At 44.3% G+C, this 14137-nt stretch overlaps 1 protein-coding gene across 1 annotated transcript in view; it reads left to right on the top strand.

Moving 5' to 3' along the window:
* Window positions 1-14137, top strand: part of pax7a (paired box 7a) — a 60534-nt gene that overhangs the window by 33971 nt on the left and 12426 nt on the right. The window contains 2 exon segments of the mRNA XM_012881393.3: window positions 3848-4013; window positions 5474-5670. Coding sequence (XP_012736847.1) covers window positions 3848-4013; window positions 5474-5670 — 363 coding nt within the window.

The raw sequence follows: 14137 nt of genomic DNA, 5'->3' as shown, positions 1-14137 counted from the left end.
TGCAAACAAATGCCACAGTTTACATTGTGTTGGAAATGTATAATTTCCCTTTTACTTCATAATTATATACTACTTTGTGTTGGTCAACCAATTTTCTGATTGTAAAGTGACAAAATGCAAAAAAAACTCAAGGGGTGTAAACACTTTTTAGGATGCACAGCTGCAGCTCAACTCTCCCGCTTTCTTCGTTGTTCCTTGCTCTTCCTCCTTTCTTCTCTGGGTTAAACTTGACTTTTGATGGTCTGTCTTTCTCCCTTTTTGGCTCCCAAAAACGTTCTCCACAACGATCCAGCGATACATGGGCGTTCCAAGCGCTCTAGATGCTGGGAAATCTTTTAGTCCGTGAAAATGAGACAGAAGTGAATTCCATGTGAATTCTGACCGCGTACTCGTAGGTAAACGAGGGTAACACAGAGGAAGCTCTGCAACTGTCTGCGCTGCTGCAGAGAATTAAACCGGATTGGGGAGAGAAGAGGAGCATTTCTGTTCCAAGGTGACTTTGTGATCAGGTTCCAGAGCACACAGCCTCAAATCCTCAGCTTCGGGCTGTGTGTCGTAGTCGGTGCGAGAGCCGATGTGTGCATGTACGAGAAGACTGGGCTGGTAATATATGCATGCTGGTGATAGGGTATGGGCACATGTGCAGGCCCACTGGAGTGCTTGTTTATCCCCGTCTGTGCAGAGAGTCTGATGACTGCTGGAGAAAGCCACTCAATCTGTGCCACATGGTTTCCTCTTCACCCCCCCGATATATTAGACTGGATATACTGCATATGCTGTCTGTGCGTCCTCACTCGACAGAGCTGGCAGACTGGCTGCATTTATCAAAGTAATGCTGCACTTTCCAAAAGCAAACCAATTTCACATTCCAATAGATGTTTTATGGTAAAATAGGCTTTATTTAACCATACGTGTTTGAAGTTGTCTGACAGCTTGTATAAGATGCTGTGGCTTCGGGTCAGTTCATGTCTTCACCATTTCATGCCCGTGTATTTACGGTTTCATCCCTTCCTACTTCATGTTTGTACCCTGAAACAAACAATTTGCGATAATTAACGAGAGCTAGGTTCAGTTACATCCATGTGCCAAACATTTTTGAGCAGCTTCGTGAAATCTTAAACATGAACGCTGAGGGGTAAGATGATTCCCTGTCTCAGGGATCCATGTCTTTCGCCTAATTTCAAGGAGGAGCAACTGAGATTTAGATGTTTCACAAAAATAGATGCCGTTTGGGAATTACAGCGTTGACACAAAATGCGAAACACCAAAAAACACAAAGTCTAAGGACTGCTTAAAAAGAAATCCTAAAGGAAACTGAGATTGAGCAATCAGTGTAATATCGTCAAGTCTTACTTTATCAAAACTATATCAAACATAAAGGTTCCCTGCATAGCTGGGACTTGTTTTTTTTTTTTACTTGATTTGAGACAAAGGGAGAAGTTTGAAAGAGAAAATGAGGACAGAACTCCAACTGAGCCACCAACCCCGCCAAAAAAAAACTAGGAGAGACTCCTTACATTGGTCCAAAATCTGTTGTGTCACCTCTGTCTGGGTTCCTAATTTGGACTTTAGAGCTGACTTGTTACTGGTAAAAAAAATATAATCGTGCTAGACAAGCTGGCTATAGTCAACTCAGTTTAAAGTCATGGTGAAGGCCTTCTTGAAGAGCCTTGATCAGAGAGGGAAATGTGTGCAAAATGTCAAACTTATGAGGATCCATATTGCCACACATTTCCACCCATAACCTTAACCATTACAGAGCAATAGTCTTATTGAGCAAAATGCTCAAGTTTCACGTATAATTTAACTTAATGTTTTCAGGAGACTTTTTATTTGACCCAGTTTAGACCTACTCTTTAGTCGACTCTTGTGCAATATTTTTGATTATAACCCCGCTGACTCTATGAAGCCTAACGCCATCAGATGTTGTTCATTAATGTCACGTAAGCATATTTTCTCACAGTATTCTAGGAGTAGATGGATGAGAAAAACTTTAAAGCATTGGTTGTCAACGCGGGTGCTAAACAATCCTGTGGCGGCTATAAATTAACACGTGTTTAGTGAAAAACGTCCCACGGTAGACGACACGGCAGAGCTTAGACATGGTGTAGGGGCTGAAGCATAAAAATCAATGATATACATGAAGAAGTATACATTTTTACAGCAACTTACTGCAGGCTGTCAAAACAAACAGAACATGTGGTTGAATGTGTCTTTTAAGGGGAAGCAGAAACTGAAAATGCAAACGAGTGAAAGTGAAAAGTAACTTTAACATTCAGGTGTTTTTGTGTCCACCATAATGAGGCTCCGCCTTCCTGGGCCTGGAGGACAAAAGAGGGAAGGAAGTTAAAGTGAGCATGAAAGAAGGGGTGGTGTGAGAGGATCAGGTCGAAGGTGATGTGGCACCGCGGGGTGGGGTGATAGGGAGTGTGTGGACAGAAAGGGGTGTGCCTCCTTCAACCCCTACCCCCAACCATGCGTCCCCCTCCCTCCCTCCCTCCCTCCCTTGAGCCAGGCAGCTGTTTGTCTGGCCCAGTCGGAGCTTAGTTCAGACCTCGGAGCACGCTCCACTACATCCCAATAGCAGAAATTTGGTCGAGCTACACCTCGCATTTGTTTTGTAATAGCTGATTGAATAGATTCAGACGCGGTCTTTAGAAGCAGTCGGGCTTGAGGTAAAGATTTCCTGTTGGTTTTCCACTCGTACGCCCTGAGATTTGGCCTTTTCTCGAGAGCTGACACAGTCGCCGCCTGTTGCATCTTATCTCCTTCCTTGTAAACTGATTAAAAAAAAAAAGTCTTTGTGGAAGCAACAACTGTGTGGAAAAAGAGCCACGTTTGAATTAAGATCTCTGCAAGGCTGAGATCCCTTGTAGGCCCTTAGGAGTTTATATGTATATTTGTGCGCACAAAAAAAGAGGCAGGCCCCTAAAATGCAGAGTACGTCTCTGTGTAAGTCCCCTTGAAAGTGTCCCTCCTTAAGAGCTGTTTAAAAGGGACGCCCCCTCTTTGTGTCCACTGTTCTCGGTGGCGTACGGAGGGCCCTTTGTCCCCCTCTTTCATGTGCTCTCACAATGGTGCTGGCCGTTTGAAACACAACAGTAGATGAACTGCGCTGACAGTGTATTAAACTCTGATGAATTGCCTGTGCGAGGCATAGATCAATGTCCTTCAACCCCAAGCACACAGCGAAGCCCGGGCCTTGTCTCCGGCTAAATGGAACAGGTTGCTGGCTCTTTTCAAAAGGCACTTGATTATATTCATGTTTTGTTGAAGCTAGAAGCCTTTTTAAAATGTGTAAATCTTTGCTGTTCTAAAGACTCCCCATTTTTTTTTTTACCCCCCTTTCATTCAGAGAAATGACATTGTGATGCTGCTCATTTTGTCAGCGTTCTACTAGAGATGTTTTTTTTTTTTTTTTACTCCTAAAATGCACTGTTACAACTTCTAAAACAGCAAAAGTAAACTTGTTCCAGCTGAGTCCCGGAAATCCAACACTTTTTCCCAAAGTATCTTAGCTTTCCATGCATACTTGGGTGTTGTGATGCACACTAGAGGCCTGTCTCTGACCTCTCAGTGACTTCTTCCCTCTGAAGGAAGCTTAGGGCTGCCTGTTTACACAGATCACAACCACTTAAGAGCAACAGATATGGGCCACTGAGCTCCCGAGGAGGGCTGCACACTTACTGTCAGCTAGCCGCAGTGTGCAGCTACTGTTCACAGCACATTAATCAAAGGTGGCGGACCTCCACTGGGACTCTGAGCCGACAGCTTTTAAAATAAAAACTAAACTAAAAGATGAACTGAAGCTTCCTTTTGAGATCGTGTGTCTTTATCCGTCTTGCAGGTGTGGTTCAGCAACAGAAGAGCTCGGTGGCGCAAGCAGGCCGGCGCCAACCAGCTAGCGGCCTTCAACCACCTGCTTCCAGGGGGGTTCCCGCCCACAGGAATGCCAACTTTGCCCACCTACCAGCTGCCGGAGACCAGCTACCCCAGCACCACGCTATCGCAGGGTAAAGACCGACGCAAAAAACTATACACGGTCCTCTGTTCAGCGGCTTTAACCCAATTGCATTAGCCCTGTTTATTTGCGGCACGTCATCCATATTTCGCGTACATGTTAATAAAGTTGCATGAATCATGTGCCGCATATAGGAAGCGTGAGGCAGCTGGTTATCGTTCTAATCGCATCTTTGTAACAGCGAAAGAGAAACAAGCCTTACATTACAGGCAGGGCTCAAGTGGAAGCAAGACACTTATTATTAAGAAACATGCTTTCTAAAGATTATTGGGGCAATGCAGTTAACACGCGGCGCCTTGCAGCAGCGTTCATGCCACTTTCACGTATTTTAGCGGGATTTTATCTGACTGAGCAACACAAAGTACTGCATAACTTCCAAGCGGATGGAAAATGATATATTTTTTTTTTAAATGTTTCACAAATATAAAAATAAAAAGTGTAATACGCATTTGTTTTTACCCCCTCTGAGTCCGCTTGGTAAAATCACCATTTATTGCAATCGTAGCTGCAGGAGTTGTGGACTATTTCTCTCTGCAAAATGCAGCAGCTTAAACTCAGACAGACTGAATGGACATCATCAGTGAACGGCAGTTTTCCAGTCTCTGTTCTCGGTTGTATTTACGTCTGGAATTAGACAAGGACATTCTAACAACTTCCTCTAAACCAGGCCATCGTAGCTCTTTACCTGAGAGCAGTTCTGTTTGTAGGCCAGAAAGTGAAATTTTGGTTTTATCTGACCTGATACCCTTCTTCTAAAAGTTTACCGTGTCCCCTACATTGCACACTTTAAAAGTCACTTCTTGGGGTTTTATTTCAACAATAACTTTCCCTCCACCACTGCTCCAAGAAGGCCACTTTTTTAGAGTTAAAGAACACTAAAACTTGGTTGCCTCTGTGATCGACACTCTCCTTGCTTAAACCACTAAATGCTCTAGTTTAAGTGCCTTAGTAGGTCTGCAGTTATTCCCTACTCTTTTACACTGCAAAAACAGAACTAGAAATAAGTAAAATGTTCTTAAAATTTGAGTATTTGTCCTTGATTTGAGCAGGTAAATAAGATGATTTGCCAATGGAATAAGATTTTTGCACTTAAAATAGGAACAATTCATCTTCATCATCTTATTTCAAGTGCAAGATGTCTAATTATCTTATTTTAGGGGTCAAAATACTCATTCCATTGGCAGATAATCGTATTTACTTGCTCAAATCAAGGATAAATACACTAACTTGTAGAACATTTGACTTATATTTAGAACCGTTTTTGCAGTGTATTCTCATGTTGTTTCACATGTAGCCACTGGACCATTTGTTTAGCGGTATCAGAGTAAAGGTGGATGAGTGAAAACCTACTCTACGCCTCAGCTAGAGGCCTTTATCTTAAACGTTGCAGTTTCTCGGTGCCGAACTTATCGTTGTGTGTGCTGTTTTCCTGTTTGTTTCCGTCTACGTCAGAGGGCAGCAGCACATTGCACAGACCCCAGCCCCTTCCGCCGTCTTCCATGCACCAGGGAGGCCTGAGCGCCGACAGCAGCTCCGCTTACGGCCTGTCGTCAAACCGCCACAGCTTCTCCAGCTACTCCGACACGTTCATGAGCCCCTCCGCTTCCAGCAACCACATGAACCCCGTTGGCAACGGGCTCTCCCCACAGGTCAGACCAGCAGCCCTACCAGGCCCACTGCCATGTCTTCTTCTCTCATAGGTGTTGATAACATCCTTTTATTCCAACCGCTTTCCTCCTCCTCCTCCTCTCTTGGCTAAGGATGTGTAATTGCATTTTTTTCTTTTTTCTTTCACTGAAATTAAGATTCAGAAACAGCGTGTTCAGCGAAAATAACTGCCAGTGTGGGCTTTTATGTTCGCCTTTCCAAAGCCCTGGATTTATTTTAGCTACTCCAAATTGCTACATTTGTAAAACAATTGGATTAACATCAACAAATTAAAATTCATCTTGATAGCAACCAGAAGTGCTCGAGCTGCTCCAAACAGCGGTTTTCTACTTTCCTGGGACGTCTAAATCCTGCACCGCGCGCAGAGAGCACATGCAGATGAAATAATTAGCTAAAGCTTATAAATGTGGACCCATAATCTTCTTCACGTAATTGTCTGCAGCTCGAAGACTCCAGTGCCTTGTGTGATTTTCTGTTCCTTTTTTTTTTTTCCTTTTTATTTTTTGCATGTGTCTTACGCTGCATGTTTTTTTTTTTTTTAGGCATCTTTATATCCAAGGTGAACCTAAACATCTGCTCTGTCCACTTAATGCTTAGGCTTGCATGTAAAGATTTGTTTGTGTGCTTTTGCTGAAAAGCCGCTGGTTTCAGCTGTTAACATCTTTTAGACACCTCTCCATTAATGAGCGTTTAAATGCGACTCTCTCTGGTAAGGGTTGAGCTTTAAGTAGCACAGAATGAAAAAATGATTTGTATTGATGCAAATCGTGTGTACGGAGTGAATTATACACAATTACCCATCAATACTGGCCAGTCTTGCCCACCCTCACCAACAAGATGTGGTTAACAGGCAGAAAATAAGATTGAAATGGTGTGTAAAGAGTTGAAAATGAATTTCAATGCCGCATTTGTCCACAATTACCCCGTCGTTCACACATGTTTTATTGGGAGTTTTTTTTTTTTTTTCTTCTCCTTCTTCCTTCAAATATTTCTCAAAGCAGATTGGAAACATTCTCGGTATTACCCTCTTTCTTCAGAGAAGAAAGAATTAAGGATTTTGTGACAAAAAAGAGATTTTCTCTCCTGCTGGAGCGACGGAGGATAACATGGAGGCTCACAGCGTGTTTGATTGTTAATCGTGGCACAGGGGTTTTAACTGCTAATGCTCTCACTGCAAACCTGCAGAAAAACACCAGGAACACGGAGCCTTTTTTTTATTATTATTATTAATGGGTCTCTCTAATACTGGCATGGGGTGCACTGTCGCTTTCCTCTCGCCCCCCCGTCAGAGCGGTTGAAGAATGTGCTGGGATATTAAAGATTTCCTGTCACAGTGGGGATTAGGACGTGAGCGTTTGGGCAGCTGTACAGTGCGGATTTCCAGTTTTCAATTACTCAATCAAAAGTGATTGATAGAGCCCCCCATCTAACGTGCATTTTTTTTTTTGTGTGTGTGTTTTTCCTGAAGCATATTTAAATATGTCAAAGTTAAAGTGTTGGTTCTTTCCCTGCGCTCCTGCGTGACGTTTGTGCTGCCCAAACTGAGGTGAAATGATTTGAATGGAGCTAGATTGCTGTGTGGCATTCCTATCAGTGTCCCAGCATGGAGATGGATGCTCCCGCTGATAGCAGAATCAGAGTTCGCTCACTGGTGCAGCTTCCTGCTGTGCCGGGCAGACCTTTGCTCTCCACAAAGAAAAACATTGTAAACTCACATAACAAACCCTTCAGGTTAACTGCATACCTTGATTTCTCTTATATTTAACCAAATGCCTGTAGAAAAAAAAGCAAAAGTAGTTGCAGTTTTATTCTAAAACTCATTTTCTGGATTTTTTTTTTCTCCTTTTGTGTAATGGCGGGACAAAAAAAAAAGACATATCTTTCGAGATGGAAATGAGAAAGTGATATTGTGAGTTGCAGACGGAGTCTGTTTGCAGGAGATATGCTTGTGCATTGGTATGTGCGAGCCATTCCTTCAAGTGTCTGGCGCTGATGGCCTTGCAGTCGCTGTAAAGATTGACAAAAATTCTGTGATTCGCAGTAAATGGGCTGCGGTCGCGAGATGCCAAATCTGTAATGGAATCCTGCAGCGTTCAGCGGTCCCGACAGGAGCCGGCGTCCATCCCAATTCCATGACCCGTCCCAACAGCACACAGTTTTGCCCATTACAGGCGGTGGGAGAAAAGCCATTCGCTCCCCATACCAGGCCGCTGTCATTGTGGGGTATACAACATGTTTGGCTGGTTCAGGGTGGAGTGGGGGAGTTAGACGGGGGGAGTCGTATATTAAGGGATGGTGAGAGCAAAGCTGTGCCTGGCTGGGCAGAAGGTATGAAACCAGAAGTGTGTTTTGTTGTTGCTCGTGTTTCATTTAGCAGCACAGCAGGTGTTGGGGAAAAAGCAGAAAGCAGGGGCATGAAGGACGGCCATCCCCGTATCTTTCCGCCGTGCTCGGCTGAACATAAGGTCAGAGTGTCTTCTAGACTGACATTATGAGGTTTTGATTTTTCAAAAATAAAGAAAATAACAGGCTTTACTCATCTTGCAAGCAAACTGTATTTTTCCAGCATTAATGTTAGGATTCTTGTCAAGTTATTGTTGCCTTAGTATTAAAAGCTTTGGGGGTAGATTAGTCATTACTGCATGATAGCGACACATTTTAAAGATTGAAAAAAAAAACCTGTTGTCAAAACAAGCCAATTTTACTCTTGGACAGCCCAGAACAGTCATTGACCTGTTGGAAACCAAAAATTTTAAATCATACATTAATATGTGTAATTAATATGCTGACAACAACAACCTCCTGCAGGAAAAATACTCAAAACCTTCTGCAATGGACCTTGTATTTTGCACAGAGATCCGTCAGCTGTCTTCTCAGGCCGCCGCAACAGAGGGTTAAATGTGAGCCGGTAACAGGAAGCAGCAGGTTTTCTCTGTTTGATCCCTTTTGAAAACTCTAATACTTTCCTGTGACCAAAGAAGCTGGATTACAAAACTCTGGCAATCATTTGGAAATCTGACGGTCAAGGTGAGAGCCGGCCAACTCTACAGGGATTACAAACAGAGCCATGTTCGCCGACAGTAATGCCGACGTGCTAATCATGCTAATTGTGCTAAGCGTTGATATTGGAGGTAAAGGAAAAGGTTAAGATGGGAACTGTACAAACATTTTGTTTTGATTTGAAATAGTAGTTAGAACCTCTTTAATGACACAGCCGCGTAACACTGAAAGCTTTCTCTAACACACACAGTGTGACATCGCCTGTGATCCTTATGTAAACAATGAATAGTATCCTTATTTCCCTTATTTCCCTAAAGCAATCTTTGAATACAATATATGGCATCATTTATAATTGAAATACTCAGATATTAAAACTGTAAAGGTTAAAAATGAGCAGTATGCCACCTCTAATTCTTTATAGTCGAGTTTTATTTCTACAGACGCCTCAACCCCAGAATCTATTTTATTGCAGTTGTAGATTATCAGGAATGGAGAGCTTTGTACATTTTGTTTAATTGTCTAAAATCGGTACCGGCCGGTCAGAGCTTTAAAGAAAATAATCAGTAATCGGAAATTGGCCCCAAAGTCTGGGATCTGTCCGTCTCCAAAGAAAAACAAATGCAAGAAGGGCTGGCCGCAGCAGTCTAAGGCATTTTCATGACACACACAGGAGCCGCGAAAGCCAGCCATGAGTTGCATGGTGAAAAGTGAACGTCACAGAAGGGCGTTCGCAGCTATCTTGCTCCATGTAAAGAGGCGCGATGGAGCAAGGGTGAAGCCGTTAACTCGATAGGTACGGTGGAGATTTCGATAAAGGAAGTTCGCGAAGTTTCTAAAAAGAAACTTTTCTTTCCTGTTTTGCAGTTTTGTGCGAAACTGTTGTGTGTTTTGGAATGACAAGGATGTGCATGTGTGTGAGGAGGGCCTTTGGGCTGTGTGAGTGGGCCGGGCCTACACACTCACACACTCACACACACACACACACGTACACGGGATCAGAGGCAGAGCGGCTCTCACCCCTGCCTCCCTTTGATCTGTGTCCCCAGGCCTGCCTGCCCGCGCGGCGCTGCACCGTACCACGCACGCTGACACCATGCTCACCAGCGACTCCCCACAACTGTCTGAGCGAGATAAGCCAGGGGAGACTCCAAACTGTGCTGCTGCTCTTCCATTAGCTAGTGCAGACGCTTCTTTTAAAAATGGGATGAATTATTTTTAAGAAGCTAGCTCGGCTGTTGCCAAAAAAATAAATAAAAAAAATGGAGAGGGAGGGAGGGAGGGAAAGAAGGGGGGGGGGGGGGGGTGAATGTACAGAACAATCCAGGGCTCTGGCTTGATTCCGCCTCCCTCCCTGACTTCTAACAAGACACCCTGCACCTGAATACCAATGAGAGGGGGAGATTCATGTAGTCCCCCACATTATTAAAACTTGGGCATTAAGCCTCTCACCGGGCACCGTGTCAGCTGGCAGCCTCCTCTGACAACAAATCAAAGGGGGATGAGCACATAGCCCGCATTCACAGCTCAGCCACTCTCGCGGAGCAAGTGGGGGAATACATACTGGTTAATTAGAACTCCCATTAAAACAAATACTGTTTCAATTTGGCAAGTATAAAAAAAGATGTAAGAGGCTTTAGAAAAAAAAAAAAAAAAAAAAAAAAAAAAACAGACCTGCTGTCGGCACTTGCCAAGAAAAATCCAGGGGCTGCAAATCATATCCACTGGCTATGCTGTTTCTGAACAGATTATTGCTCTTTTTTAGCTGTTGTTTCGCAACACTTTCGAACTCTGAGGAAAGATTTCCACCACGAATGTTCCTATTTTATTTTATTTTTTCTTACATGAAGCGCGGCTGTGTCGTGTGGCCGGGTTCATGTTTGCTGTTTGTTGATCGTTTTTTTGCTTCTCGCTATTGAAGCTTTCATAGGTGAGGCTGCACCTGAGCCATTTGTTGCTCCGTCTCTTGAGCCTCCCGAGCTCAACCCGGGCGCTGCCATTTTTATGTTGGTTCCAAAATATTTCTGCTTGGCGCTGGGTGCATTCATAATCTATTTTTCCTCACCTACCAACCTTGCTTCCCCTCCACTTGGCGTTCTGTCATCCAGCGATGCCTTGCTTGCCAATGGTGCTCCGCGTTCCCTTCCCTCTCCCCGCCTTCCCCTCCTTGCCTCTCCAGCTCTCTCCCCTGGAGAGGCAAGCTCTTCTCCCCGCGCCCAGATGAAAGGCTACGGCGGACAATAAAAATGCTATTTAAATGCAAGGGTGTTTGTGTGCGGGTGAGAGATATTTCCTGCTGAAAGTGAGCTGCTGCATCCTGATAAATAGTAAATATAAGGGAATGTGATTTACATTTATCTTGCAGAGGCAGCCAATATGAATTTCAGTAAATCCTGGAAGATGGGGATTTAAGGAGGAAAATGACTGAGGCTGATTCACATGCGGTGTGTCCCACGCAGCTGAGATGCCTATGAGGTGGAGAGTGCCACCGCCGCACGCAGGAGGCGCCGACTGCATCCGAAAACACTTATTACACACAGGGATACATGGTGGAGATATCCAGCCCTTACACACCATGCATAATAATGTTAATGATCAGAGATGGACCCATCAGACCTTTTCTGGCTGATATCTATTCCCATGTTTCTTTGAGGCCTGCAGATTCCAATATTAACCGATTCAGATTTTTTTATTTTTTTATTTTAAGAATAATGATTAAAACATATAAACTGTGCTAGATGTTGTTGGTTTTTTAATAAAGCTTAAACAGAAAATGAAGAAATTATGAGATCATCCCAATTTGTGCATCCACACATTTGGCCCTGACCTTTTTCACTGATCTAATTTTATGCCTTTAAGACCAAAAATGGTGAGAGTTCTTCGTTTTGATGCATTCAGTGAACAGGAAATAAAATCCGAGATGCGTCTGTCAGGCTTTTACTTGTAAACCGCGATTTTTTGTTTTTCTTTATTGCCTGATCTGCCGATTCTGATGTCGACCAATTGTCAATTTGTTGTTCTAAGCAATCTAACATTTGAAAGAAAGAAACTTGGGTGCATGTTCTTTGTCAGTGGTTGTACATTCAATTCCAACAGATTTAATTCCCAATTGCCAGATTATTCCCATTTATGCAATCAGGCATGTCTCCCTAAATGTTAACAGGTTTTTATTAGGCATGCTTCAGTGTGCAAGCTGTTGGTTGATGTGGTCTTGGTCTGCATATAATTAGTAAAAAAAATAATAAAAAAATCAAGATGCACCGGTCAGGCTTTTGCTCGACGATACCGATTTCTTGTTTTCTTTCGATATCAGACGTTTTTATCCTGATGTTGACCGATTTCTAAGGGCCAGGACAACATGGACGCTGAAAAAAAAAAGCCACAGGCTCGCTGATAGAGGTAGTAAGTGAAGAAAGTACAAAATGATTGCTAATTTACTAAAACATCTGTGCTGACCCGTACATTATGTTCCTCTGGTGAAGACTGAAATGGGTGGGAGTTCTTAGCTTTGTTCAAAAATCTGATGTTTCAGCTTTTGAGCCTTAGATAATTGATCAAAGCAGACCAAAGAAAAATCAGCTGATTCCCCTCTCTGGTCAATCGATTGGTGCATCTCTAATAATAATAATAATAATGGTAGTAGTAGTAGTAATAATAATAGTATTAGTGGAGGGAAAATGTTGAGTGAGGTGAGGTCAGGGTGCAGGGGGGGCAGCTGGGGGGAAGAACCTGCCCTGCACGGCCATCGTTTTGGGATGTTGTCTGGCTGCATGTGGTTCCTGTTAGTTCCAGATGCCACTCTGACAGGTGCATAGCTGTGATTAATAGACTCTGACTTCTTCCCTAAGCCATTCTGTCGCTTCTTTCCCTCTGTCTCTGTCCCTCACCGCTTCTCCTCCGCGTCGATTCAGCACAGAAATACAAATAATTATTTTTTTTTAAAAAGCAAAACTAGCCCGGGAACGTGAGTATACTGCCAGCCAAGCCTCATTGGACTTGTCTCTTTTCGTCTCCGCTCGCTGACAATGAGATGAGAATAACGGGGAGGTCGGAGGGTCCTCAGCTGGTTGTCTCACGCAGCAGCTTTCCCCTCTCAGTCTCCAGCTGAGAGCTATTTCACTATTTATTTACATGTAATTATGGCTATGAGGTGCAGATATTAACACTGTCAAGAACAATTTGACCTGACATTTTTCAGTAGACCTGGCCCCTGCTGTTTTCAGCAAACAACCTCCTCTGCTCCTGCTCCTCCTCCTCCTCCTCCTCTCTCTCTCCCTCTTCCTCGCTCTCTGGCCCTGCCTCGCTGAAACCACTCTCCTGGAATCAGAAAATTTGCCGTTTAATTTAGAAAGAGGCGTCGGTGCGAGGTCCTGAAGAGTCGGAGTCTGCAGTGTGTGCACAGAGAGGGGGTGGATGGGGGGGAGAGGTGGGGGAGGAGGGGTGTCTCTTGTTCCCAATGGCTGAATCCATCCCATAGTTACTCAAGCATATCACTAGCAGAGAATAGAGGATTGCTCCCCACACGTTCTCCAATTGCAGTCCAATAGACGGCATATTAACCTCTGGTTAGCGCGGGGCCGAGTTTATAGCTCAGACTGGGGGACGCTTTTGAAGGGAGGGGGGTGGGGGGGTCGTTCCGCAGCTCGAACAGCTGGGCTTTCTTCAACAATGAAGCGAACAGCAGCCAAAAGTGGACCGAGCGGATTCAGCTTGATGGTAATTTGCAAAAAAGAGGAGACGAGGGGAAGTGTGGAGAGGCCTAACATAAATATGAATCATATTTCATTTCCACTCGTTTAGGCGTCCTTTGTGTTGCATAAACAGCTCAGAGAGAAGAGACATAGGCGCGGAGTGGGTAACACGTTGTGAGGAGTGACAGCTTGTTTCAGTGCCCGCTAATCGTCCTCATCTGGGCCTGACTTGTCAATGCCCAGATTCTGTCACTGCCAATCAGCCACTTAATTGAACACAATTAGCACCCTCCCCCCCTACCTCAGCCTCCCCACCAATATGCACTACAGTCTTCAAAGGCCCATTTCTCTCCCTCCAGTGCCACATCCTCCACCCTTCCTCCCGTTCTACTTCTTCGTCCTGCGCCGTGAGGACACTTTTCAGTTTTTATTAATGTGCTGCGGCCAATTAACGCCGTGGCACGCAGGCCGGGGCCCGTCATCTGCCGCCTGCCACCGGGCCCCGGCTGTCTGCCGCGGCCCCCTTTTTTCGCCGCCCCTCGCGCCACCTCCAACCGTGACCAAAACGCTTTAATTCAATTTATGCAATCACTGTTATTTTTAAATAGTCATTTTGTCTGCTCAGATGAGGGGCCTTGCTGCCCGCTGGGCCGGCCCTCTCATGTGAGGGATGAAGAGGGGGAGGGAGGCCCGGTTGCTGCGAGAGACTTTTGGTGAAAAAGTCTATACGTACATAAGATATTTTCATTCAATTTGGTCC

This window comes from Fundulus heteroclitus, chromosome 20 (genome assembly GCF_011125445.2).
Source record: "Fundulus heteroclitus isolate FHET01 chromosome 20, MU-UCD_Fhet_4.1, whole genome shotgun sequence".
In the NCBI taxonomy this organism is placed as follows: Eukaryota; Metazoa; Chordata; class Actinopteri; order Cyprinodontiformes; family Fundulidae; genus Fundulus; species Fundulus heteroclitus.
The sequence above is the reverse complement of the archived record's forward strand: the minus strand, read 5'-3'. Positions and strand labels throughout refer to the sequence as shown.